Source organism: Pongo abelii, chromosome 8, assembly GCF_028885655.2.
Source record: "Pongo abelii isolate AG06213 chromosome 8, NHGRI_mPonAbe1-v2.0_pri, whole genome shotgun sequence".
In the NCBI taxonomy this organism is placed as follows: domain Eukaryota; kingdom Metazoa; phylum Chordata; class Mammalia; order Primates; family Hominidae; genus Pongo; species Pongo abelii.
Window position 1 is genome coordinate 76,013,491 of NC_071993.2, and position 26,471 is coordinate 76,039,961.

Consider the following 26,471-nt stretch of genomic DNA (forward strand, 5'->3'; position numbering starts at 1 on the left):
GTATAAATACTGAATTGATTTGCCTAAGTATCTGAACTCAAGCAACCCAATTATATAATTAGAATAATATAAAGTTTTATATACACATTAATATCTTTTGATATGTTATAATACATTATTTCATAGAAAACAGTCAAATTACTTGCACAGTAAAATTCCAGGTCTGCAATAATATTGGAACCTGCTAATTTGTTCCAACTTACTTAATAACTAAAATTAAAATGTCAGTATATTAGATCAGCGTTATGCAAAATTGTCACACTTCTCAACAAAGCTACATCCTCTTATACTACAGTCCCGATGTATCTCATAATGCCAAAACCAACATTTTCACACAGATGATTTCTAATAATTTACAAATCTCGGTTAAGTTTTTGATACGTAAGCTGCCCACTGATATGGGAAAAGATAGACCAAGCTCTGCCCCAACCCCCACCTTGTTATTCTTTTGGGGACAGCCAGGCCACTCCAGATGGTGTGTTAGTTAGTGTTGGACATAGCTTTGGAGAAACTTCAACAGACTAAGGCTGTAATGTCAGGATTTTGCTGTGCGTCGCCCCCTCCCCCCCGCAGTTCCCAGAGTAGGAAGGTGCTGAGATAGAAGCCGAGGGACGCCCGCCCACCTGCCACCACCTGTTCCCTCCTTCAGCTCTTTGCTATAAATTCTCCTCCCTCCAAGATTCATCCTGCACTCTCCGACAGCTACTGCGCTAAAAGCGCTCCTTCCCTGAGCTTCGGGAAAGAGTTCATCTTCCTGCAAAGGAGTCTCAGGCTTTCCCAGAGGACTTGAAAGGCCTTCCTCGAACCAGCCACACCAAACTCTGCTGCAGAAGGTTTCCTTCTCTTTTTCAACTTCACGTTGAGAAAATGACTTTCTCTTGAGCATCTCAATTTCCCCTAAATTTGGGCAAGTGAAGAGATATCAGCCTGGTCATCCAGTAGGACAGAAGGCCGAGTCCCGCACCCCCCCACTGTAAACTATTTGATTGCACGTGAGTTGCTTTGTTTATGACTTATTTGCTCAGAAGAGGCACGTTGGGAAGCGGCTCGAGAGACCAGCCCACGCGCAGGTCCTGAGCGGGCGGGCGTGCGAGGTCGGCGCCTCGCTGCTTGGGGCCGGGGATGAAGTCCTGCAAGCCCAGCGGCCTGCCGGCGGGAGCGCGCGTTGCACCCCCGTGCGCGGGCGGCGCCGAGTGCGCGGGCACGTGCGCCGGGGCCGGGCGGCTGGAGAGCGCGGCGCGCAGGCGCCTGGCGGCCAACGCGCGCGAACGCCGCCGCATGCAGGGGCTCAACACGGCCTTCGACCGCTTACGCAGGGTGGTTCCCCAGTGGGGCCAGGATAAAAAGCTGTCCAAGTACGAGACCCTACAGATGGCCCTGAGCTACATCATGGCTCTGACCCGGATCCTGGCCGAGGCCGAGCGATTCGGCTCGGAGCGGGACTGGGTGGGTCTCCACTGTGAGCACTTTGGCCGCGACCACTACCTCCCGTTCCCGGGCGCGAAGCTGCCGGGCGAGAGCGAGCTGTACAGCCAGAGACTCTTCGGCTTCCAGCCCGAGCCCTTCCAGATGGCCACCTAGGGCGCGCGCCTTCGCGGGGGTGGATGTCCGGCAGCAGCTCCGAGCCGCGGCCCTGCCCCAAGTAGCCCAGAAGCCTCCGGCGGCCCGGGATTCTAAGGATGCATTCCTCGAGGAAAATTAGTCAATTCTCAGATTACCTTTATTCGCATCACCAGACCTATGGACGCAATCATTTAATTGCCTTTCTTTTCCCCTCCTCCTCTGTATTTTGTAGATTTCATTAATGGATCTTGTGAATGGGTTGATTGCTGTGAAAGTAATGCCCCCTTTCCCCTTTTCTGGGCTACTTTGAGGGAAAACAATCTTAAGAAAAATAGGATTAGGCTATTCTGTTCCAGTCCTCAGAGAAATAATCACTTTCTTAAACTTTGTGAGTTTGTCCTGTTCGGGTGAAGTTACAGTATCCATTACTTGTGTTTGCTCACAACAGAGCTACCTTCCTGTTGTGTAACTGCGTTTTTGCTTTAGTGCATTGTGTGTGCATGCATGAAGTAGAAACACTTTTTTTTTTTCTGGGTACAGTACATGGGTATCGGTGCTCTGTATTTTTTTAAACTGTGTACACATTATTAAAATATACATTTTATAAAATATAAATAAAAACGTGGATTTGTTTTTCATGCCAAGTACCTTGCCAGTTTCCTGATGGCGCTAAAGAACTCTTTGGAGATGATGATATAGAATGCTTCCCTGAGCAAAGATGTAGAGTGTTTAAACCTAATCCGACCAATAAACGAATGTGCCGCTTTATAGTACTTCCTCAAAAAGCTGATGAGAGTACATGTAATTAATTTAAACATTTTCTTTGTCAACTTGTAAACTTTTTGTTGATTTTTTAAAAGATTAAAGTGAAATATTTAGCTTTTAAGTAACTAGATACACAGTTCCTCAATATTTTATTACCCATATTAAGCAGATTGCTACTAAGTCCTTACAAGTACCCAAATATATGTAGTTATTCTTATATGTATACAGTAATGTATATATACACACATATACAGGAATACACATCTATATTTCTAAAACACAGAAATTAAAAATATTGCCTTTGGAAGTGATTTCCTTTTAGTCAGTACAAGTTGGACAATAAGGGCTTCACTACCATCAAGACCAATCAAAATGGGAGCAAAATAATAAACATGGTATTGGTTTGAATTACTTTTATTAATTTGCTTAACCATTGCATGAATAAACCAAGCCCTTCATGTAAAGAGTGACTTGGTGAAGAGTGGTGCATGCATTTGGGAGAATGTCTTACTCATAATTAGGAAAAGCAGGACTCTAAGTTATCTATGCATTTGGAATTTGTCTTGTCACAAGTCAACAAAAACAACACCAATGACTCCCAAAACTCTTTTATTTTGGATTCCAAAGCCTAACCTCAGACACAGCTTCCTCTTCGCAGTTTATCTACAGACTTTATTACAATTTTTATTTTCTTAGTTATCCCTATCAAAATCCATTTGGTTTGTAATGAGGGAAAGTGTCTTCCCCAGCCCATACATACATTTACACTTAAAAAAATCACAAGTGGGCTAGGCGCAGTGGCTCATGCCTGTAATCCCAGTACTTTGGGAGGCTGAGGCAGGTGGATCACCTGAGGTTAGAAGTTTGAGACCAGCCTTACCAACATGATGAAACCCTATCTCTACTAAAAATACAAAATTAGCCAGGCGTGGTGGCACATGCCTGTAATCCCAGCTACTTGGGAAGCTGAGGCAGGAGAATCGCTTGAACCCGGGAAGTGGAGGTTGCAGTGAGCCGAGATTGTGCCATTGCACTCCAGCTTGGGCAATAAGAGCAAAACTCCATCTCAAAAAAAAAAAAAAAAATCACAAGTGAATTTTCAGAAACCCCTTGGGAGTTTGAAGCTGCATTTCCCTTTCCAGGTGATATCCATTAATAAGAAACAGAGGAGAGCTCAGAACTTTGCTTCCTGCAAATTTGATAGTAAACTGAAAATTTAGAAACTGCAAATTCAATAGTAAAATGTTTAACCTCTTGACTCCAACAACTCTTAAAAGACGCTATGTGATCTAGCAGACAAACAACACAATTCTAGAAGTCATGATGCCAGGACCCCTTTCTAGTCACAACTCCACTCTGCAGTGTGCACTTGGGTCAATGGCAAGATTCAAGGCATTTGCCTTACTCGCTATTTGGGCACAATAGTCTACTTACTCAGATCTCCTGAGAAGCTTAATTAATAACTGCAGTAGGTGTGCAGAGTTTGAGAATGAGCAAAATCGGTGCTTTTATCAGAGAATGTCTCAAAAATATATTAAGATCATTAGTCATTTTTCAGGTAGGGTGTCACATCTCCCTCTCTGAACTGTAAATACCTTGTGAAAGAGTAGTGTGCTTTTCATTATATCTCAATGGCTTCTAGTATAGGGCTTTGCACAGAAAAAAGTTATTTTTTCAATAGATATTTCATTTTTGGCTACTAATTTAACAACACTTTCTTAATGAAATAAAACAATTTAATTAAAATGATGGGATTCTAATCTCATACTTCTTCCCTAACCTCGCTCCTCCAAAAGAATGGGAGTCTGTTTTTTAAATATTAAGCCTTTAGCTTTCTGCTTCTGGGTTTTGAAGATTTCTGGAAGCAACTTAGCTTTCACCAAATTTCTAAACTTTTCCACCCTACTCAATGTACTATTTTTTTTTTTTTCCTAGAAGACATATGAGGGCAAAGTAAATGAGTCTCAGTGATCAAATCCAATCTTTGATGAAACTCTTCAAACTGTATGTTGAGAGATCCATTGTGGTTTATGAAGTAGGAGCTCAGCTAAAACGAAGTATAAAATCTTTTTGCAGTCAAGATTCATATATCATGATATGTAATAGAATTTAGATTACCAAGCAACCTAAAACTTGCTATAGTATTTTATACCGTTCATCTTGGAAATTCATTTTCTTTCTAGTTTGACAAGACATTAAAATTCAAAAATATTTTTGTGTCTGTGTTCCCTTTTCTCAACAAATCAACAAATATTATCAAGTATCTACACATACCCAGTCTTATGTGACATCATTCTTGTCCTTGGCTAGACAACCAAAAAAGAACACATACACATTAATCATTAAGTAGTCTTAAACAGAGTTTAGCCGAATCCTTCATTAGTGTCGTACCAGGGATATGTGCTGTAAGAACTCCTACTAGATGGACATTAAATAATAAAGGAAGACCTCCTCTGGAAGTTTGACTAGTTATTATTGTATGTGGGCTCTCCCTGGGTGCAAGCTAGAGATTGAGCTCCCAAACCCCAAGGTCAGAACTCTTGAAGAAACACACACAAATGAACAGGACTATCAAAATGGGAAAGGTGACTGGGCGCTGTGGCTCATTCCTGCAATCGCGGCACTTTGGGAGCCTGAGGCAGGAGGATAACTTGAGGCCAGGAATTCAAGACCAGCCTGGGCAGCAAAGTGAGACTCCATCTCTACAAAAAATTTAAAAATTAGCCATGTGTGGTGATGTGCATCTGCAGTCCCAGCTACTCTGGAGGCTGAGTTGGGGGAGGATTGCTTGAGTCCAGGAGTTCGAGGTTGCAGTGAGCTATGATTGTGCCTCAGCACTCCAGCCTGGGTGACAGAGTGAGATCCTGTCTCAAAAACAAAAACAAAAACAAAAAAAGATGGGACAAGCCACCACTAATCTCATTACCAAAAACTGGTTATACTGACTTCCTATTCTTTCTTTCTTTCTTTTCTTTTCTTTTTTTTTTTTTTTTTTTTTTTGAGACGGAGTCTCGCTCTGTCGCCCAGGCTGGAGTGCAGTGGCGCGATCTTGGCTCACTGCAAGCTCCACCTCCTGGGTTCACGCCATTCTCCTGCCTCAGCCTCCCGAGTAGCTGGGACCACAGGCGCCCGCCACCACGCCCGGCTAATTTTTTGTATTTTTAGTAGAGACGGGGTTTCACCGTGTTAGCCAGGATGGTCTCGATCTCCTGACCTCGTGATCCACCCGCTTCGGCCTCCCAAAGTGCTGGCATTACAGGCGTGAGCCACTGCGCCCGGCCGACTTCCTATTTTTCTATTTGCAGATCATAAGGAAGACGAGGCTAAACATCCAATATTGCCAGTTTCTTAGTTAATGAGTTGACATTTATACTAATGAAGATCTAAAATTTCTGCTAGATATGGCCCAGATGAGGGTGTATTTAGGTTGTGGTTAGTGGAGCTGCAGGATTCAACAATTAAGGCTCAATTCACTTAAATTTTGCCATATTGCAGTAAAAGCAAAGTGCTATTTCGGTACTGAATTTGGCTAGCATCTGCTCTCTGTCTAGACATCACTGAAGATATCTCTTTTCTATACCTATGTGTGAAACACATTTCTTTTTCTTTTTTTTTTTTTTTTTTTTAAGACGGAGTCTCGGTCTGTCCCCCAGGCTGGAGTGCAGTGGTGTGATCTCAGCTCACTGCAAGCTCCGCCTCCCGGGTTCACGCCATTCTATTGCCTCAGCCTCCCGAGTAGCTGGGACTACAGGCACCCGCCACCATGCCTGGCTAATTTTTTGTATTTTTAGTAGAGACAGGGTTTCACTGTGTTATCCAGGATGGTCTCCATCTCCTGACCTCATGATCTGCCCGTCTTGGCATCCCAAAGTGCTGAGATTACAGGCATGAGCCACCGTGCCTGGCCAGAAATTTCAAAGCACATATAAGACTATAAATATATGATCTGTTGTCTCATATGTACACCTTTTCCTTTCTCTGGTTATAAATATACTAGTGGGTACAAATGTTAACAAGTATTATATTGAATTTACATAGGATTTTTAGATTGCTATTTCAGATGAATCGTGTATCCCCACAATACCAGAGCTGAAAGACAACAGTCACACATTGCTCAACAATGGGCATACATTCTGAGAAACGCGTTGTTAGGTGATTTCATCATTGTATGAACATCATAGAGTGTACTTACACAAACTAGATGGTCTAGCCTGCTACACACCTAGGCTATATGGTATAGCCTATTGCTCCTAGCCTATAAACCTGTGCAGCACATTGCTGTACTGAATACTGTGGAAAATTATAACACAATGATAATTATTTGTGTTTCTAAACATAGAAAAGGTACAGTAAAAATACAGTATTAAAAATAAAAAATGGCACACCTGTATAAAGCACTTACCATGAATGGAGCTTGCAGGAATGGAAGCTACTCTGGCTGAGCCAGTGGGTGAATGGTGAGTGAATGCAAAAGCCTAGGGCGTTACTGTACACCACTGCAGGCTTTATAAACACTGTACACTTAGGCTATACTCAATTTATAAAATATTTTCTTTCTTTAATAATAAATTAACCTCAGCTTATTGGTAATTTTTTTACATTTTCAAACTTTTTGACTCTTGTAAAAGCACATTGCTTAAAACTCAAACACATTTTTAGCTGTACAAAACTATTTTCTTTATATTCTTATTCTACAAGATTTTTTAAAATTAAAATTTATTTTTTTTTACTTTTTAAACTTTTTTGTTAAAAACTAAGACATAGAAACACACATTAATGGCCGGACATGGTGGCTCACGCCTGTAATCCCAGCACTTTAGGGGGCTGAGTTGGGTGGATCATCTGAGGTCAGGAGTTTGAGACCAGCCTGGTCAACATGGTGAAACCCCAGCTCTACTAAAAATACAATAATTAGCCTGGCATGGTGGTGCATGGCTGTAGTCCTAGCTACTCAGGAGGCTGAGGCAGGAGACTCACTTGAACCCAGGAGGCAGAGGTTGCAGTGAGCTGAGATCGCACCATTGCACTCCAGCCTGGGCGACAGAGCAAGACTCCGTTTCAAAAAAAAAAGAAACTTTAATCTTTGTAGGCCCACATTAACCTGAGCCTACAAAGGGCCAGATTCATCAATGTCACTGTCTTCCTCCTCCACATTTTGTCGCACTGGAAGGTGTTCAGGGGTAGTGTAAGGCCTGGAGCCATCTCCTATGATAACAATGCCTTCTTGAATACCACCTGAAGGATGTGCCTGAGTCTGTTTTACAGTTACCCATTCTTTTTATAAGGAGAAGAAGTACACTCTAAAAGTAAGTTATAACAGATACATAAACCAGTAAGATAGTTGTTTATTTTCATTATCAAGTATTATGTACTATGTGCAATTGTTTGAATATATATGAGTGGCAGAGCAGTTGGTTTGTTTGTAGTAGCATCACTACAGACATGTTGAGTCATGTGTTGCACTACGATGTTATGTTACTGTATTATAGTCCATTCTCACACTGCTATGAAGAAATACCAGCGACTGGGTAACTCATAAAGAAAAGAGTTTTAATGGACTCACAGTTCCTCATGGCTGAGGAGGCCTCAAGAAATTTACAATCATGGCAGAAGGCACCTCTTCACAGGGTGGCAGGAGAGAGAATGAGTGCCAGCAGGGGAAAAGCCAGACTCTTATAAAACCATCAGATCTCGTGAGACTCACTCACTATCAAGAGAACAGCATGGGGGAAGCTGCCCCCATGATTCAATTATCTCCACCTGGTCCCGCCCTAGACACGTGGGGATTATGGGGATTACAATTCAAAGTGAGATTTGGGAGGGGACACAGAGCCAAACGGTATCAGTTACCTACAAAGTCACTAGGTGATAGGAATTTTTCAGCTCTGTTATAAGCTTAAGAGACCACTGTCATATAAGTGATTGACTAAAACATTTTTATGCAGCAAATTACTGTTCTGGAAAACAAGAATTTACCCATCTCATATACTAAGTATATTGTTTAGTTTTAAAATGTTCTGTATATTATGCTGTTTTAACATTTTAAAAAGCTTTCTGGGCTGGGTGTGGTTGCTCCTTCCTGTAATCCCAGAACTTTGGGAGGCTCAGGCAGGAGGATCACTTGAGCCTGGGATTTGAGACCAGTCTGGGCAACATAGTGAGATCCTGTCTTTACAAAAAATTTTAAAAGTTAGCTGGGTGTGGTGGTGTGCGCCTGTAATCCTAGCTACTTGGGAGGCTGAAGTGGGAGGATTGCTTGAGCCCAGGAGTTTGAGGTTATGAGTACCACTGCACTCTAGCCTGGGTGAAAGAATGAGACTGTTTCTTAAAACAAAACAGAACAACAACAAAAAACTTCTCCGGGTGGGGAGAGACTGCCCCTCTTAAGGCTGGCCAATTTTTAAGGATAGCAAAGGGCTCAAAGGAAAGCTTGCCTTTGGTATGCAGACTAACCAATCTGGAGATCTGGACTGCACACACCAGGAGGTAATATTCACCTGCCTTAATTATCTCAGGGCCAGATACCAGGTACCTAGGGTCCTCTCCTTAGAGCCTGTCCAAATTATTTAAACAAGCCAATCCTGCCCTGCCTTGCCTTCCTCACAGGAACTCCAATAAGGGCCGTGGCCTAGGCTCTCACCTTGCTCCAGCCCCTTCTGCCTCCTGACTGAAGCTGGCGCTTCCCCGTGTGGCCCTGCATGGTGTGACATGCCTCCTGTTTCTAGGATCTGTGAGTACAATAAAGTTTGTTTTCTTGAGCCTTTCCTATGACTCCTCTCATGGGCGTACCTGACTGACCATCACATAACAGAACACAGGATACTAAGAGTGGGACAAAAACAAAACAAAACAAAACAAAACCAACCCAACAATTAATTGAGAATAAATACAACTTTATTTAATGAATAAAGAAACAGTCCATCACATCCTCTAAATTGCCTTTAAAAACATGCAGCTTATATTAAATTCTGATTCATAAATTTAATTTTTATTCTTCTAATTGCAAAATCTCCAAACAAAACACAATCCCAACAAATCCTTAAGAAAGCACGACTAGGGAACAGCAACGGGTGTCATGTAGATGACGTGTTCTACCAGAATACAATAATACCATGTGCCTTCTGAGGAAGGACGTGAGTTATGCTCGCAGACATTTTGGCTTAAATGATCACTGGTTTTCAGTTCCACAGAAGGTCTTCACACGCATGATGTGGAGAAACAGGGATAAAAGCCAAGATCTATTAATTGCTTTCTAGTAATAGAGGTGAAATATACAGTTTATGCAATGCACGCATTTCAAAATAGCCACTATAATGGCTTTTGCATTAAGATTTCAATAACCAAAAAAAAGTACTCTAGAAAATAAGTTGACTCCAGCTTCTTGGGATGGAAGCATACCATGTTTGCGAGCCTTCTGGGGCCTGGTGTGTTTTCAAGTGGGAAGAACTCATGCATGGAGAGGGAGAAAAAGCGTTACAAGGTGTCACTTGATTTGGATTGAACTAAGTCAGCTGTGGGTGCTCCACGACTCCTTACTTGAAGTGTGTGTGTGTTTGTGTGTGTGTGGGTGCACATCATTTGTCAGTCTTCATGTGAATCAACAGGATTAAGTTCAGACGTGATGTAGCTGAGAATGCAAAAACAGAGACCAAAGGATATGCTTATTTTTGAGGGTCCACGTGTACCAGGTATTCTAAAGCTGATTCATTCCAATGTAAGGCCACTGAGATGCCGGCATGGGATGTTTCTTCATTAGGGTTTGGGACAGTACTGTGGAATTGTCCTGAACTACTTATGCCAGAAAGGAACACAGAAACTCCCTTGCTATTTCTCTGCACGGTGGAGTCATCATTTCCACTAGCTTCAATCATAGACACAGGAGTCAAAATTCCCCTAGGCTATTCTGCCTACGCTGAAGTGAATTTCCCTGGAATCTCCCTACAGAAAGCAGACAGGATATTTCTTGCAAATCCATTTGATTTTTCTTTAGGTTTGCCCGTTTATTTCTTTGCTGCACGCCATCTTGGAAGACAAAATCCCATCATTGTGTACTACCCTTCTAAGGAAGGACAAAGTAGTGGCCAGGAAAGAAATGTGAACTTTTTTTTTTTTGAGACGGAGTCTCACTCTGTCAGCCAGGCTGCAGTGCAGTGGTGGGATCTCGGGTCACTGCAACCTCCGCCTCCAGGGTCAAGTGATTCTCCTGCTTCAGCCTCCCAAGTAGCTGGGACTACAGTAGCCACCACACCCAGCTAATTTTTGTATTTTTAGTAGAGATGGGGTTTTGCCACATTGGCCAGGATGGTCTTGATTTCTTTACCTCATGATCTGCTTGCCTTGGCCTCCTAAAGTGCTGGGATTGCAGGCGTGAGCTGCCGCGCCCGGCCAGAAATGTGAACTTTTTAAACAAGTTAACTATTTACTTTGGAGAAAAATATTTTAAACATTAAAAACATTTTTAAAAATATATATTTAAAAAAACTGCTACCACTTTTTTTGGGGGGGTTGTCTAAACTCTTCATAAATATTTATTTATGCATTTATCTTACCCTCCATCCTCAGCAAACCTTAGTACTTTGCTCATTTTACAAAAAAAGAAACAGAGATCCCAGAGTTATGAAAATATTAAAGAATCTATCTAAACTCATTTGAATGACTAAAATCCTCTTTAGAATTCACCTAAGAATTTACAAACTAGGAAGCTTTCCTAATGCTATTAAATATTCTACAGATTTTTATCTGGACAGGGAGATAATGAAAAGAGACGATTAGGTCAATAAATTTAATGCTAATGGTTGCAAAAACTAAGTGAAAATCATAAAAGAGGATAAGGTGTCTCTGAAATCAAAATACTGGAAACATTTTTTACCAATATTGTGTTAAAATATAGTTGCATTAGAATTTTCTCATTTGAATTATTTTAGGAGTTTTATTGCCCTTAAAACACGCAGTAAAACTTTTATACTGTATACATATTTAGCCATCTTTTGGCAGTGACAACTATAGTCAATACTAGTATACATTCACTGGATTCTTACAACAGTAATCATGTGGAAAGCACAGGAATCTATCTCTTGTTTGCTGATAACTCATTGAATCTGTGTAGAAACATTGGATTTTTTGGAGTTTTGGAATATTGAGCAATTACTTTTACCATGCTAGCTATATACAAATAATTTACATTTCTTGTGAGTATAAAAACACCTCTTATTGTAACAAGACTATGTTCATATCTCCATGAATTTCCAGTCCAAACTGTACTTGCCCATCTTTAAATCCCATTTTTTAATGTGTCTTTGTTTTCAGTTAAGAAGCATTTAAGAATGAAAACCAAAATCCAGTTATCTTTCTGTTGCTCCAGAGATATTTTAACCAGGTTATAACACATGTAGTAATTTATACAATATAAATAAGAATCATTTATAAAAATTACTTTTTAATGTCAAATAAGGCCCAGGGCAGTGGCTCACACCTGTAATCCCAGAGCTTTGGGAGGCCAAGGTGGGTGGATCACCTGAGGTCAGTAGTTGGAGATCAGCATGGCCAACATGGCAAAACCCCATCTCCTTCAAAAATACAAAAAAAATTAGCCGGGTGTGGTGGCACATGCCTGTAATCCCAGCTACTTGGGAGGCTGAGGCACGAGAATCGCTTGAACCCGGGAGGCAGAGGTTGCAGTGAGTCGAGATTGCGCCACTGCACTCCAGCCTGGGCAATACAGCGAGACACTGTCTCAAAAAAAAAAAAAAAAAATCAAATACATTTGTACATTTAAAAATTCGGGAGGCTGAGGCAGGAGAATCGCTTGAACCCTGGAGGTGGAGGTTGCAGTGAGCCAAGATCATACCACTGCACTCCAGCCTGGGTGATACAGTGAGACTCCATCTCAAAAAAAAAAAAAAAAAAAAAAAGAAAGAAAGAAAAATTGGTCCAATTGCTTCTTGGCCTTTTAGCTAAGACCAAGTGTAGTATCTGCTCTTATCAGTTCTAAGAAATAAAAAAAAAATTGATTCATTCATTATCAAAAAGTGATCTTTAAACCTGGAAACTATAACTACTTTCTACATTTTAAAGAAAAATGTACATTTATTTCTGCCTTAAAATACTATTGCCAAATAATGTTGAAATATTTTACTTTTTATTATTAGAGAAACAGTTTCTCTTCACTTACATGTTAAAATCTTCTAGCAAATTAGTGTTTATAGCAGTACAGCCATTTTCAATACTCTCAACATTTATGGCACAATTCTCAGAGGATTGAAAAGTGTGCTCTTTATTTTTGCAAGTTCAAGGCTATTTCTCTTTGGAATTTGAAGTGGCTATTACGTACATATTAACCAAAGGCGGCTTGTTTATGGTTCTATAATACCAAGTATGCTAACTAATATAATTAGACAGAAATAAGAGGCAAACATATTTTTAGCAAATATGCAATTTTTTTGCACTGCACAGATTTTTAAAAACATGATATTAGCAACTTTTTAGCATACTGATGACCACTGCATTGTCAAAGTTTAGAAGATGCTTGGCATTCTTCAAACAATGCTTCAGTAATGAACTTTCTGAAATATTGAAACACTTAAAAGAAGAAAAAGCTATTAGTGATTAAAAGGACTTTGACTCTATTGAAGTCTAAGTAACTGTTCATTTACTGGTAAGGCACGTTGACTTTCAACTCAACCATTAGTGGAAGTATTTTCAATGCAGGTTACCCAAGGACACTGGAAAGGACCCTGAATAAAGGCTATTATGAGTAAATTTGCCTACATTTATAATTTCCCTGGCAGTTTTGAGTTTACAATCAACTTATTAACAGCCCATATGCACACAAACTCAAGGTCCCAGCTTGGAAGGTACTTTGGGAGCACATGGAGGAGAAGGAAGAAAGGAAGAGGCTGTGATCAGCAGGAACACTTCGGGTGTCTGAGTCAGTTCCCTCTACTTCCCCTAACGGTTTGATTTTTTTAAAAAACTCTGCCAGCAATTTTATTAAACAGAAGTTGATGGGAGGGAGAAAGCAATTGGTTTTAAAAATTCAGCACCTCTGTGAAGTTAAAAGACTCTCGGGCATTTAGAATTTGTTCAACTGGACTGGTTTCTTCTGGATACCAAGCCAAGATGTATGGAACTGGAGTTAGGTCATTGTGGAGCATGAAGCACCCTGGCAGGCCTTGGGGAAGGGATGAGATGGGACAAGTTAGAGCAGTGAGATTATAGAACGTGGGGCACAGGGCACCTGGGGAGAAAAAAAAAGAATGAAGGCTAGATGCAGAAAGGATCATAGACACTCTAGCTTTGACACATCATAGGCACCGAAAAGGAGGAGGAAGTAGTCTTTTTTCTCTTATTCACTGCTTTGTCTGGTTCCCTGTTCTTGGGACCATAACCCAATCTAGTGTAATAGGTACAGGTATGCCTCGGAGATACTGAGAACTGTGTTCCAGACAATAAAGCAAGTCACATAACTTTATTGCTTTCCCAGTGCATATAAAAGTTACGTTTATACTGCAGTCTATTAAGTGTGCAATAGCACTGTGTCTAAAAAACAATGTACATAACCCTAATTAAAGAATACTTTGACAGGGCACCGTGGCTCACACCTGTAATCCCAGTACTCTGAGAGGCCCAAGGGGGTGGATCGCTTGAGCCCAGGAGTTTGAGACCAGCCTGGGCAACACAGTGAGATGCTGGCTCTACAAAAACTTAAAAAAAAATCAGCTAGGTACTGTGGTGAGCACCTGTAGTCCCAGCTACTTGAGAGGCTGAGGTAGGAGGATGGCTTGAGCCTGAGAGGCAGAGGTTGCAGTGAGCAGAGATGACACCACAGCACTCCAACCTGGGTGACAGAGCCAGACTCTGTAACAACAACAACAACAACAAACCAACAAAAAAAACTTTACTGCTAAAATAAATGCTAACAATAATCTGAACCTTCACAGACTCGTAATCTTTTTGCTGTCAGAGGGTCTTGTCTTGATGTTAATGACTGCTGACTGATCAGGGTGGTGGTTGCTGAATGTTACAGTGGCTGTGCCAATTTCCTAAAATAACAGCGAAGTTTGCTGCATTGATTGACTTTTCCTTTTATAATGATTTCTCTGCAGCATGCAATGCTGTTTAATAGTACTTTACCGGCGGTAGAACTTCTTTCAAAATTAGAATCAATCCTCTCAAATCCTGCTGCTCCTTTATCAACAAAGTTTATGTTATACTCTAAATTGTTTATTGTTTTTTCAACAATGTTCATAGCATCTCCACCAGGAGTAGTTTCCATTTCAAGAAACTACCTTCTTTGCTCAGCCATAAGAAGCAATTTCTGATCTACTCAAGTTTGATCATGAGATGGCAGCAATTCAGCCCCATCTTCAGGCTCCACTTCTAATTCTAGTTCTCTTGCTATTTCCATCACATCTGCAGTGACATGTTCCATTCAAGTCTTGAACCTCTTGGTCATCCATGAGGGTTGGAATCAAATTCTTCCAAACTCCTGTTCATGTTGATATTTTGACCTTCCATGAATCATGAATGTTCTTAATGGCATCTAGAATGGTAAATCCTTTCCAGAAGCTTTTCAATTTACTTTGCGCAGATCCATCTGAGGAATCACTGTCTATGGCAACTATAGCTTTAAGAAATGTGTTTCTTAAATAATAAAACTTGGGAGTTGAAATGACTCCTTGATCCATGAGCTGGATCAAGAATGGATGTTGTATTAGCAGGCATGAAAGCAACATTAATCTTCTTGTACATGTCCATCAGAGCTCTTGGGTGACCAGGTGCATTGTCAATGAGCAGTAATATTTTCAAAGGAAACTTTTTTTCTGAGTCTCAACAGTGGGCTTACAATATTCAGTCAATCACACTGTAAGCGGATGTGCTATCAACCAGGCTTTGTTGTTCCATTTATAGAACACAGGCAAAGTAGATTTAGCACAATTCTTAAGGGCCGTAGGATTTTCAGAATGGTAAATGAGCATTGGTTTCAACTTAAAGTCACCAGCAGCATTAGCCCCTAATGAGAGTCGGCCTGTCCTTTGAAGCTTAGAAGCCAGGCATTGACTTCTCTCTAACTAGGAAAGTCGCAGATGGCATCTTCTTTCAATACAAGGCTGTTTCGTCTACACTGAAAATCTGTTGTTTAGTGTAGCCACCTTCATCAATGACCTTAGCTAGATCTTCTGGATAACTTGCAGCTTCGACATCAGCACTTGCTGCTTCACCTTGCACTTTAAGGTTATGGAGATGGCTTCTTTCATTAAACCTCATGAAACCACCTCTGCTAGCTTCCAGCTTTTCTTTTTCTTTCTTTTTTTTTTTTCTAGACAGAGTCTCGCTCTGTCGCCCAGGCTGGAGTGCAGTGGCAGGATCTCGGCTCACTGCAAGCTCCGCCTCCCAGGTTCACGCCATTCTCCTGGCTCAGCCTCCCGAGTAGCTGGGACTACAGGTACCCACCACCACACCCGGCTAATTTTTTGTATTTTTAATAGAGATGAGGTTTCACTGTGTTAGCCAGGATGGTCTCGATCTCCTGACCTCGTGATCCACACGCCTCGGCCTCCCAAAGTGCTGGGATTACAGGCATGAGCCACCGCGCCCGGCCTTACTTCCAGCTTTTCTTCGGCAGCTTTCTCACCTAGCTCAGACTTTACAGAATTGAAGAGAATTAGGACCTTGCTCTGACTAGGCTTTGGCTTATGTGAATGTTGTGACTGGTTTGATCTTCTATCCAGACCACTCAAACTTTCTCCATATCAGCAATAAGGCTGTTTTTCTTTCTTATCATTTATGTGTTCACTGGAGTAGCACTTATTTCCTTCAAGAACTTTTCCTTTGCATTCACAACTTGGTTAACAGGCACAAGAGACATAGCTTGTGGCCTAGCTCAGCTTTTGAAGTATCTTTCTCTCAAAGCTCAATCATTTCTAGCTTTTGATTTAAAGTGAGAGATGTACTACTCTTTCTTTCACTTGAACAGTTAGAGGCCAACGTAGGGTTATTAATTGTCCTAATTTCAATATTGCTGAGTCTCAGGGAATAGGGAGGCCCAAGGAGAGGGAGAGAGATGTGGGAACAGCCGGTTGGTAGAGCTGTCAGAACACACACAACGTGTAGCGATTGAATTTGCCGCCTTCTATGGGTGCAGTTCATGGTGCCCCAAAGCAATTACAATAGCAACATCGAAGACCCCGATCGCAGATCACCATAACTATATCATAATGTTGAAATTTTGAATTGTTGCCAGAATTACCAAAATGCAACACAGAAACAGGCAGTGAGAGCACATGTTCTCACAGGGTTGCCACCGACTTTCGATTTGTAAAAACTGCAGTATCTGTGAAGTACAGTGAAGTGAGATGCAGTAAAGGGAGGTATTTCTGTGCTGTAATCAGTCATGAATTAGATGGGTTTTTCTGGATTCACTTGGGAATCTAGCGTTGGGTGATATGTGTGTAAGGAAATATAGTCTCAGTTTTAAACAACCACTTTACAAATGAATATGTGGAGCACAACCCGTTTATCATTTGAGGATTATCCAGGTGAAACTGTCCTTACCAAAGTCATCTTTTGACTCCTCTGGGAATGATTCTTCCTTGTACGTGTCCTTCAGGGCCCTAAGTCTACTTGCTGCTTGTCTATTGACCATGTTTTCTTATTGAATGCCTACAAAAGTTAAGTGATGAATAAAAAGAGAAGGATGCATTTAAACCACTTCTGCTATTTGGAAATTCTGAGTAATCCCTTAGTTTGGTGAAGAGTGATCTATCTCAAAAAGGCAGTTTTGGTTTAAATGGTGCATTTTCTTTCTCCATTTTCCCTCTGATCCCCAATGCCATGACTAATTAAGTTATGAAAAGCCCTTCAGTTGCTTGGAGAGAAGGGTGCTTATGGAATCTGCACACATTTTTGAAATAAATGGCGAGGCAAATCGCATCAACTTTCCTTCTTTCCCTGATCCATTTTTTGCAGGTTTCTGAGCTTCCTTTGGGGGCTTCATGAATGCTGCATGTCTAACGAATGTAGCACAAAATAGTAGGGTCTAATAAAGACAATATGTGTGCTTATTTCTATTTTCCAGGCACATACTGCACGTGTAACCAGGGGCAGTACCTTCCTCATGGATTCCAGCACTACAGCTTTGTGCCATCTGCATCCCTTCAGACCTTTACGGGTAAGTTCTACGATAATCATGGTAATAAAATGATTCTTCTCAACCTTGATTGCTCATCGGAATCACCTGGGAAGCTTTAAAAAATACTGATGCCTGTGTCACAACCCCAGGGCTACTGATTCAGTTGATTTGGGAAATGGCCTGGGTGTTGAGATTTTTTAAAAGCTCCCCAGGAGATTTTAATGTGCAGGCAAGGTTAACAATCACTGCTTAGACTGAATACACTTTATATAGAAATAAACCTACTTATATACAATTTAAAATTCCATTCAGGTTAATAAATATTTATTGAGTGACTACTCTATATAAGGCATGAAAACAAACTCCTGACACAGTCCGTACCAACAAGTAGCCAAAACCTAATGCAAGCAAGAGTGGGCTAGTGTAAGACGGAGGGCAGGCAGGTATACAGAGGCTGTGTTCTGTACAAAACACTGTAGAGGCCAGGTGCAGTGGCTCATGCCTGTAATCCCAGCACTTTGGGAGGCTAAGGCTGGTGGATCGCTTGAGGTTAGGAGTTCGAGACCAGCTTGGCCAACATGGTGAAACCCCGTCTCTACTAAAATTACAAAAATTAGCCAGGCATGGTGGGGGGTGCCTGTAATCCCAGCTACCTTGGGAGGCTGACGCACGAGAATTGCTTGAACCCTAGGAGGCAGAGGTTGCAATGAGCGAGATCACGCCACTGCACCCCAGCCTGGGCGACAGAGTGAGACTCTGTCTCAAAAACAAACAAACAAACAAACAAACAAAAATGTAGAAAGTAACCTTTTCTTCCTCCAGACTCAAGGAACTTGGTATAAGGCTTCAAAGAAAGTAGAATTCTATTTGGTTGGAGTGTGGGAGATCCTAAAATATATCAGAGGTAATGGCATTTGAGATGGACTTGAAGGAACTGATAAGACTTCCGTAGGTGGAGACTGAGGAGAGCCTTCCAGGCAGAGGCAGAAGAAAGGCATGTGGCTGGAAAGCAGGTGCCTATGTGAGGTTTGCTGCTGTGTTGGGTATGTTTTCTGAGTAATGGATGAAAAGCTTTGGGATCATATTAGGTAGCACAGGGCAGGTCAGCTGGTATCTGAATTGGCTCCAGGTAGCCATTAGGGGTTTGAACCCTTGGAAATAATATTAATATAACTGGAGCAGTATTTTGCAAAGAAGATCTGCTGCTGAGATCTGGGCTGGGTTTGAGTAGGAAGAAATGGCAGGACTAGAGGCAGGAAGACCAGAAGGAGTATGTTATGGTTGAAGGCAGAAGTATTGAGGTCAAGTGGCCGGACCTGGTGGCTCATGCCTGTAATCCCAGCACTTTGGGAGGTCAAGGCAGGCAGATCACTTGAGGTCAGGAATTCAAGACCAGCTTGGCCAACATGGTGAAACCTTGTCTCTACTAAAAATACAAAAATTAGTTGGGCATGATGGCTCGCGTCTGTATTCCAAGCTACTTGGGAGGCTGAGGTAGGAGAATCGCTTGAACCCGGGAGGCAGAGGTTGCAGTGAGCCAAGACTGTAACACTACACTCCAGGCTGGGTGGCCGAGCAAGACTCCATCTCAAAAAAAAAAAAAAAAAAAAGAAGTATTATTGAGGGTAAGTGAAGGAAGTAATGGAAGTCTGAACTGGAGTACTGCAGGGGAAAGGAAGAAACTCCTGACTATAAGAAGAATGATAGAAGTAGAATCAGCAGGACTTGTCCATTGATAGGGTAGAGGAAGCAAAAATTGACTTGGATGTTTCTTATTAGAATTATGAGGAATGTTGGTGGTGCCAATAACAGAAATCATTAAACTAGATTGAGGAATGGTTTATAAACGGAAGATGAATCTGATTTTGGATATGTTGAAAACAAATATCCAATGGAACTAAAATTTTTATTCAAATATTCCTCATTGTAATTGAATTCTAATTGGATTCTTTTTTTAAAGTCAATATTTTGTAGGGATAGAGTCTCGCTATGTTGCCTAGGCTGGCCTCGAACTCTTAGGCTCAAGCGATCCTCCTGCCTCAGCCTCCCAAAGTGCCAGGATTACACTGGTACTGGGTGGGTTCTAATGGAATTCTTAAAGCAGGACCCTGATTTGTTTGACATAGTGGTTCTCAACAAAGGCGGATTCTGCCTTTCAGGGAACATATGGCCATGTCTGGAGACATTTTGGGCTGCCACAACGTGGGGAAGAACAACTAGTGGATAGAGGCCAGGGATGCTGCTAAACATTCTACAATGCACAGGACAGTCCTCCATAACAAAGAATTATCCAGTCCAAAGTGTCAGTAGTATTGAGGTTGGGAAACCCTGCTTTAACATAACCTAATAGCTCAAATTTCAGGAATTTTTAGGCCTGCTAATATTTGGGGTGAGACAACGCCACCTAGTGGCCAAATGTAATATTTATCTTAGTTCTCTGTTCAAAAAGCTAAAACACACAGAGATGAAGAACATCCTTTCATGCGAGAACTATCTAGGGTTTACAGAAGAAGGTGTGACGGGGAGGTCTGGTGTACAATCTAGGAGCAGTCCTGGGGTTAGAATGTGCTCTTTAAGCTGGGCACGGTGGCTTATGCCTGTAATCCCAGCACTTTGGGAGGGCGAGGTGGGTGGATCACTTGAAGTTGGGAGTTTGAGACCACCCTGGCCAACACGGCGAAACCCTGTCTCTACAAAAAAATACAAAAATTAGCCGGGCGTGGTGGTGTGTGCCTGTAATCCCCGCTACTTGGGAGGCTGAGGCAGGAGAATTGCTGGAACCTGGGAGGCGGAGGTTGCAGTGAGCCAAGACCGTGGCACTGCACTGAAGCCTGGGTGACAGTGAGACTCCATTAAAAAAGAAAGAAAGAAAGAAAGAAAAAAGTGCTCTTTGTTTATAAGAGATCTCAGAAGTCAATATGGAAACAATATTTTACTGGATTCCATATGTAATGCATTCTATTCCATTAAGGATGCCTGTATTTTACTACTGTTACTGAATACATTAAAAAACAGAATCTAATAATTCTGCTGAATAATTGAAATAGTTATTGCTTCAGGATGTAACCTATGGCACTTTGTTTCATTAAGAAATAAAGATTGAAAAGATTTTTAAAGTTATGAAAAAAATAGAATGAAGAGCACTAGAAACTTCTATTTTGCTTCAAGAGACAGCATTCTGCATACCTCAAATATTACCTTCCCTAATAGGTTGTGAGCTCCCTGAGGGTAGGGACTGTGACTTATTCATATCTTTACATCTGCTGCAGTATCTAGCACAGCATCTCATACAGAGTAGACATACAAATGATTTCTCGAGTGAATGAATTTATTTTTATGCTGGAAATCCTTGCCTTGAAGTAAAGACAGTTTCAAGCCTTTCTAAGCAGTTACTGTCTGTTCACACAAATACAATGCCAGCTGAATGTGCTTGGCACAGACAGCACCAGAGATTCGAGCACAGGCAATTGATAACAGACACCTGCAATTCATTTCCCTGCACAGCCTAGAGCAAACTGTGCTGTGATGAGCATTCCCAGGGCAGTGTTTGGACTGGTGTGTGGGTGGCATATTCCTGCAGAATATAAGATTAGGCTATCTTATAACAGACATAATAACAGAAGATTCATTCATCCAGCAAATATTTATTGAATTTCTACTTTGTGCTAGGTACTCTTCTAGGTACTAGGGATATCACAGTGAACTTAAGTCTAAAAATTCCTTAAGAGGCAGGGTTTGAATTGGTGATTAGAATAAAGATGCATATTCCCCTTTCCCCCTACTTTTCCATTTAGCAGAATATTCTCTACATAGAAAATGCAATTCGACCAATGATCTCAAAGCATTTCAAAGCTATTAAAGACCTCTCCTTCCAAAACCACTGCTCTGCTGGGGCAAGTGACAAAAACAACACTCTCCCATCATTTCCTCTCCTTGTTTGTATCTCTTCCTTCCTCCTACACTTTCAGACTTTTGGGGAAAGGGGTAGGAGCGCATGAGGTGTATTTTATGGGCAAATGATGACTCTTGCACATTTCGTAAGTGGTAGTTGAAGCTAGTAGTTTTTAAAGTGACCCCACAGAGGATTTCTTTCTGATTGGTTTATTAACAATCCTTTAGTTCTAGTGTCTAGGGATATGCAAAGTCAGAAAAAACCAGTCACCACCCAAAAGAAAATAGTGCAGACAAGCTGATAAGGCCATGTTTTGGCCACAAAATAAGCGCACTGTGCAATATCAAGTGTTTCAGCAAGTTTTTGGAATCTCAAGCACATTTTGACACCTTATTATGTGGCTCAGTACACCCAGGATATGCAAATCAAAAGTGTTTGCCCGCATACGTGAGTTGTATGGCATGACCTCCTAATGCTAAGTGGAAGCTGATTTAGTGAATTCACCAAAACTACTGCTATACGTGTAATCGATAAAGGCGATGGTGACCTCTCCGCCTTTCTCCTTGGCATTGTTTGTTGAGTTAGTCATGTCCTAAGGTCACTACTGCCTAACTCCTCTCAGCCCAGGCATATGGCTCCTAACTGCTCCTAGTACGACCTAAACATCCCTAACACAACAGGGAGCAGGGAGCATGCTAGTTTTTTCCCAAAGCAGTGGATGGCAACTGTGTGACATCTTTGGTTCATCTGTATTATCTTCTCACATCTCTGTTGGAATCTTTAGAAGGCACAGCCCTACCTTTCTCCCTCAGCTGAGACTGCAAGAATCCCTAGCTGACTTATTCAAAGCACTCCTTGCCACAGGTCCAGCAGCGTGGAAACTTACTCAACTTCGGAAACCACCAAGTCTGGCTTGTTCTCATTCCCCCTCCACAGTCCGCTCTCTTACACAGCAGGCACCCAGGCATTCTTAAAGTTCATCACTCTCCACTACACTTCGAGAAGAGCATGAATATACCATCGTGCTTTCCATGGAGGAAAAGGCAGAAAATATGTCAAGTCCTTTACTGGTGAGAGATCCGTAGCGACTGCCACTGGGCCGGACAGACATGGGCGGTGGGATCTGATGGTGCCACTGAGCTGGAAAATGGACCAAATAATGTGTTACGATCAAAGGAATGCAGTCCAGCATGTACGCTGCAGAGGTGCATTCTGTCCTCACCCCGATGCTCCCTGCAGATTCTTGGTAAAGCATATAACTATACCTGGGTCTGAATTGCCTCATTTGTAGAAGAGAACAATAAAGCCTTCCCTGCCAGGAATAAGGAAACTGCGCTGGTGATGTCTTAAGCCCCTAATTCCAAAATCTGTGATTCTAATTCAGTAAGAGATTAGAATCCTACAAGGGAGAGATTAGAATTCCTCTAAGATGTGGCCAGGCATGGTGGCTCATGCCTGTAATCCCAGCACTTTGGGAGGCTGAGGTGGGCACATCACTTGAGCTCAGGAGTTCAAGACCAGGCTGGCCAACATGGTGAAACCCAGTTTCTACTAAATACAAAAATTAGCTGGGCATGGTGGCGTATACCTGTAATCCCAGCTACACAGGACACTGAGGCACGAGAATCACTTGAACCCAGGAGGCAGAGGTTGCAGTGAGCCAAGATCATGCCAAGGCACGCCACTTCACCTGGGTGACAGAGTGAGACTCCATCTCAAAAAAAAAGAATTCTATAAGATGGAAGAGTGGGTGACTAGGGTGATTTCTCAAGCTTATCCCCTTCCACCGTCCTACCATGAAGACCTGTTAGGGGCAGTGTACAGAAGGTTGTAGGCTCTCAAAGAGGGTACCTCAAAAGATAGAGACAAGAAAGCTGCAGAAATGAAAGCCAAACAATGGGTTTGCCCCTCTGAGCAGTGCCTACCTCATACCCTAATCACCCTAATCAGTCATTACCTACCTACCCACCTCCCTAATCGGGTTCTATTGTTACAGCAAGAAGACTGAAAAGTGATTTAGGTACAATCAACCATGGTTCAGGGACAAAAGATAATTTATTAGAGTTTCTATGTTCACCAAGTGCTGCTGTTTTTAGCAGATATGACTTTAAGGTTTGAACATGGCCTGAGTGAGATATCTGTCTCTGCTATGGTTCCTGATTCAGAAATTACCAGGCAATCTTTTGATTAGGTTTCTGGGGACCTTGATGTGCAGAAGGGCGTTCCCTAGGTGGGGAACTCTCGTGCTCTGGGTCCTGGAAAGCTGTGCCCCTTTCTAGCATTCTGATTTAGAAATCGGTCCTTTATTTCATCATCTTGATTCAGTTTTTCAGTCTCCATACTTCTGAGTGACTTCAGAAAAATCAAAATTTGGAGAACCAAACCTAGAGCAGTTTCACTAAAGAGCAGACACTCAGTAAGGCCTGCTCTTGTGCAGTCTCTCCTCCCAGCCCCTCCATCTCTTAGCCCTTCCCGGCTCTCTCTGACACCTTAACTGGACTACTGCATTTCCTAGGATTAGGAAGTGAGAGAAGAGAGAGGGGAGCCTACGTGTCCTATTCCTCAGAAAGGCAGGAAGTGTGGTGGCGGGGAAGGGAATTGATTCCAGCCCAAGTCCTCCACGCCTCCTCTATCCTAGGTCCCAACTGAGGAAACAGCACCGCCTATTGTTGGTGATATGGAAGCAGGACAGGAACGAAAGGGAGAGGAGAGCCAGGGCAAAGTGATCTGGAAACTCAGCCACTGGAGGGCAGGATTGGCACAAGAGTCATCTGTTTCAGGGCTTATTGGTGGGGAGTTTCTCAGTTGGAGACCTACTGCCTTCTGATTTGGTGAAGACTGGGAAATGGTTAAGGACTGAGCCTTGATTAAGGAACATATCACTACTGGCCTCTTTCTCCCCCGATTTTTCCAGGGAAAAGTACATTAGTGTCTGCTTCCTTCACAGTTTAATCTCTTCTCAAGTCCTAGGATAAGGGAAAATAACCAGAAAATTACATATTTTCTCCAAAAACTAGACCTAGGGAAAATGGCAGCCTGAAGCCCCTCCTGTATGGTACTAAAAAAAGGGAATACCTGCTATGCAACCATAAATAGCAGAGAGATCTATCAGGTAATAGACAGAGCTAGTCTTATTTATTATTTTGGCTAATCAGGTTAAGCCAGTTTTGAATGTGAGATTTTCTAATCAATTATGTTTTTTAAAAAAGGATTAAAAAAAAGAAACACTCTTTTGGGTTAAGAAATATGTCTCCAAAAATACCAGTTAATGTCAAAAAGTGTAGGATTGAGTACACAAATACATAAATAAAAATTTATTTCTTAGATCCTTTTGAAAATTGGAAATGTGGTTCAAAGAAACAATGCAAAGGCCTAGATTTGCTTCCTAGCTATAGTCATTAACCTCTCTGAGTCTTCCACTAAATATATAGCACAGCCAAGTCAAGTGTGGGGGAGCTTCCCAGAAGATGTGCTCCAGCTCAGTCTAAAAGGTTGAGTGGAAACTCACAGGGAGGGTGGGGCGGGCTGTTCCAGGTGGTGGGACAGCCTGTACAATGTTGTTACTCTCATGTAATCTTCAGCGTTAAATGAAGGTAACAATTATAATAATCTCATGGGTCTGGGAGATTTAAAGGTATCACTTTGAATCCCGCCTTTGGATGAGAGAGGGGAGCCTATGTGTCATTCTACAAATGTCACTTGATATTATTATTATTAGGACAGCTCTCTATTATTAGAGAAGTCTGATTGGGGGGTTGGAGCAATACACATTTGTTAAATGAATAAATGAAAGGAGTTTCAAAAATTCTGCCAGGGCATCACAGGCAGTGAGACGTTCCAGTGGGTGGCCCGCGGCAGCAAGGAGATGGAAAGAAAACATTGGATGTTCAGAGGCACAAGCACTTGCAAACTCTGTACTAGCTGTAATTCTTGGTATTAGAGGCCCTGTCTTGGAAGAAGGTGAAGCTCATAGTAAAATGTAAAAGTGTACAAACACCCTGAGGTAACCAGGATGAGATGACTTTTAAAATCTATCTCTTAAGCACTAAAATATAGTATAGTCTACCCAATTCATTTATGGAAACATATTCCATCTATATTTATTTATTTATTTTGAGGCAAAGTCTTGCTCTGTTGCCCAGGCTGGAGTGTAGTGGTGCAATCTCGGGTCACTGCAACCTCTGCCTCCTGGGTTTAAGCAATTCTCCTGTCTCAGCTGCCCGAGTAGTTGGGATTACAGGCGTGTGCCACCATGCCTGGCTAATTTTTGTATTTTTAGTAGAGGTGGAGTTTCATCATGTTGACCAGGCTGGTCTTGAACTCCTGACCTCAGGTGATCTGCCTGCCTCGGCCTCCCAAAGTGCTGGGATTACAGGCCTCCCAAAGTGCTGGGATTACAGGCGTGAGCCACCTTGCCCGACCCACTTATCTTTAAAAAAAATTTTTAAGCTGTCAGTTGCATACAGATGTTCAACTGACAGCATTACACTTACCGTATATATCCAGCCTGGCAGTGCATGACACGATGCCAGCTTCGTTCTTGGCTGACAACGTGTACCATCCAGCATCTGATTTCTTGGCTGGCTGAATGAGAAGGCAGGCATACCCTGTTGTGTCCTGGTGCATACTGGAGAAAAAGAGAGAATATACCTATATTTTATCTGGGGGCGGAAGTGCCTTTGTCAAATTTAGGGTTCCAGCAAGAAGGGGGAACTCAGCTTAAGGCAGACATCAAGACAAATTTGAGGTGGAAGACGTCCCAGAAGAGCAGCAGTGAGCTTAATCATGCTAGGAGGAGGGGGCAGCTGGGGCTGAGACCTGCTCTTGCCCTCCCCGCTGCTGCAAGTCCACTGAAGTTGCGCTCCCCACCAGCAGAACCCCCACTTTTCACAACCAAAGTTCAGAAAGATCTCTTTTCCAAACAAGGTTGGACATTTCATCGATAACTTTGTTAGGACGCTCTGGGATGAACAGGGAAAGCAGGACAAAATAGAGCTAGCGGGTGGATGGACTGGCAGCATAGATGGCATTTCCTAATGTAACCAGTCGGGCTCATGCAGCTTCCAGCTTCATGAGGTTTAGGAGGAAACCAGCCTGCTGTTTCCTTCTGTTTTTCTCCAC

The 26,471-nt window shown here is 42.1% G+C and overlaps 2 protein-coding genes and 1 pseudogene across 4 annotated transcripts in view; 2 read left to right on the forward strand and 1 right to left on the reverse strand.

The window, feature by feature from the left end:
• The first annotated feature begins 686 nt into the window (after nucleotides 1-686).
• Nucleotides 687-2,319, forward strand: ATOH7 (atonal bHLH transcription factor 7). The gene has a single exon (XM_024254112.3). The coding sequence runs from the start codon at nucleotides 1,123-1,125 to the stop codon at nucleotides 1,579-1,581; it is 459 nt and encodes a 152-aa protein (XP_024109880.1). The 5' UTR covers nucleotides 687-1,122; the 3' UTR covers nucleotides 1,582-2,319.
• A 9,942-nt stretch (nucleotides 2,320-12,261) lies between these two features.
• Nucleotides 12,262-12,380, forward strand: LOC112135368 (U2 spliceosomal RNA; annotated as a pseudogene).
• A 9,700-nt stretch (nucleotides 12,381-22,080) lies between these two features.
• The window catches only part of MYPN (myopalladin), a 111,651-nt gene continuing 107,260 nt past the window's right edge, over nucleotides 22,081-26,471 (reverse strand). For all 3 annotated transcript variants that reach the window (XM_002820892.6, XM_024254243.3, XM_024254241.3), the window contains 2 exons: nucleotides 25,844-25,977; nucleotides 22,081-22,490 (listed from right to left, as the gene is read on the reverse strand). In XM_002820892.6, coding sequence (XP_002820938.3) covers nucleotides 22,321-22,490; nucleotides 25,844-25,977 — 304 coding nt within the window. In that variant the 3' untranslated portion in view covers nucleotides 22,081-22,320. The remainder of the gene's footprint in view (nucleotides 22,491-25,843; nucleotides 25,978-26,471) is intronic.

What these genes read in the sequence shown, in the direction of transcription:
- ATOH7 (XM_024254112.3), top strand. Translation starts at nt 1,123, where the DNA reads ATGAAGTCCTGCAAGCCCAGCGGCCTGCCGGCGGGAGCGCGCGTTGCA.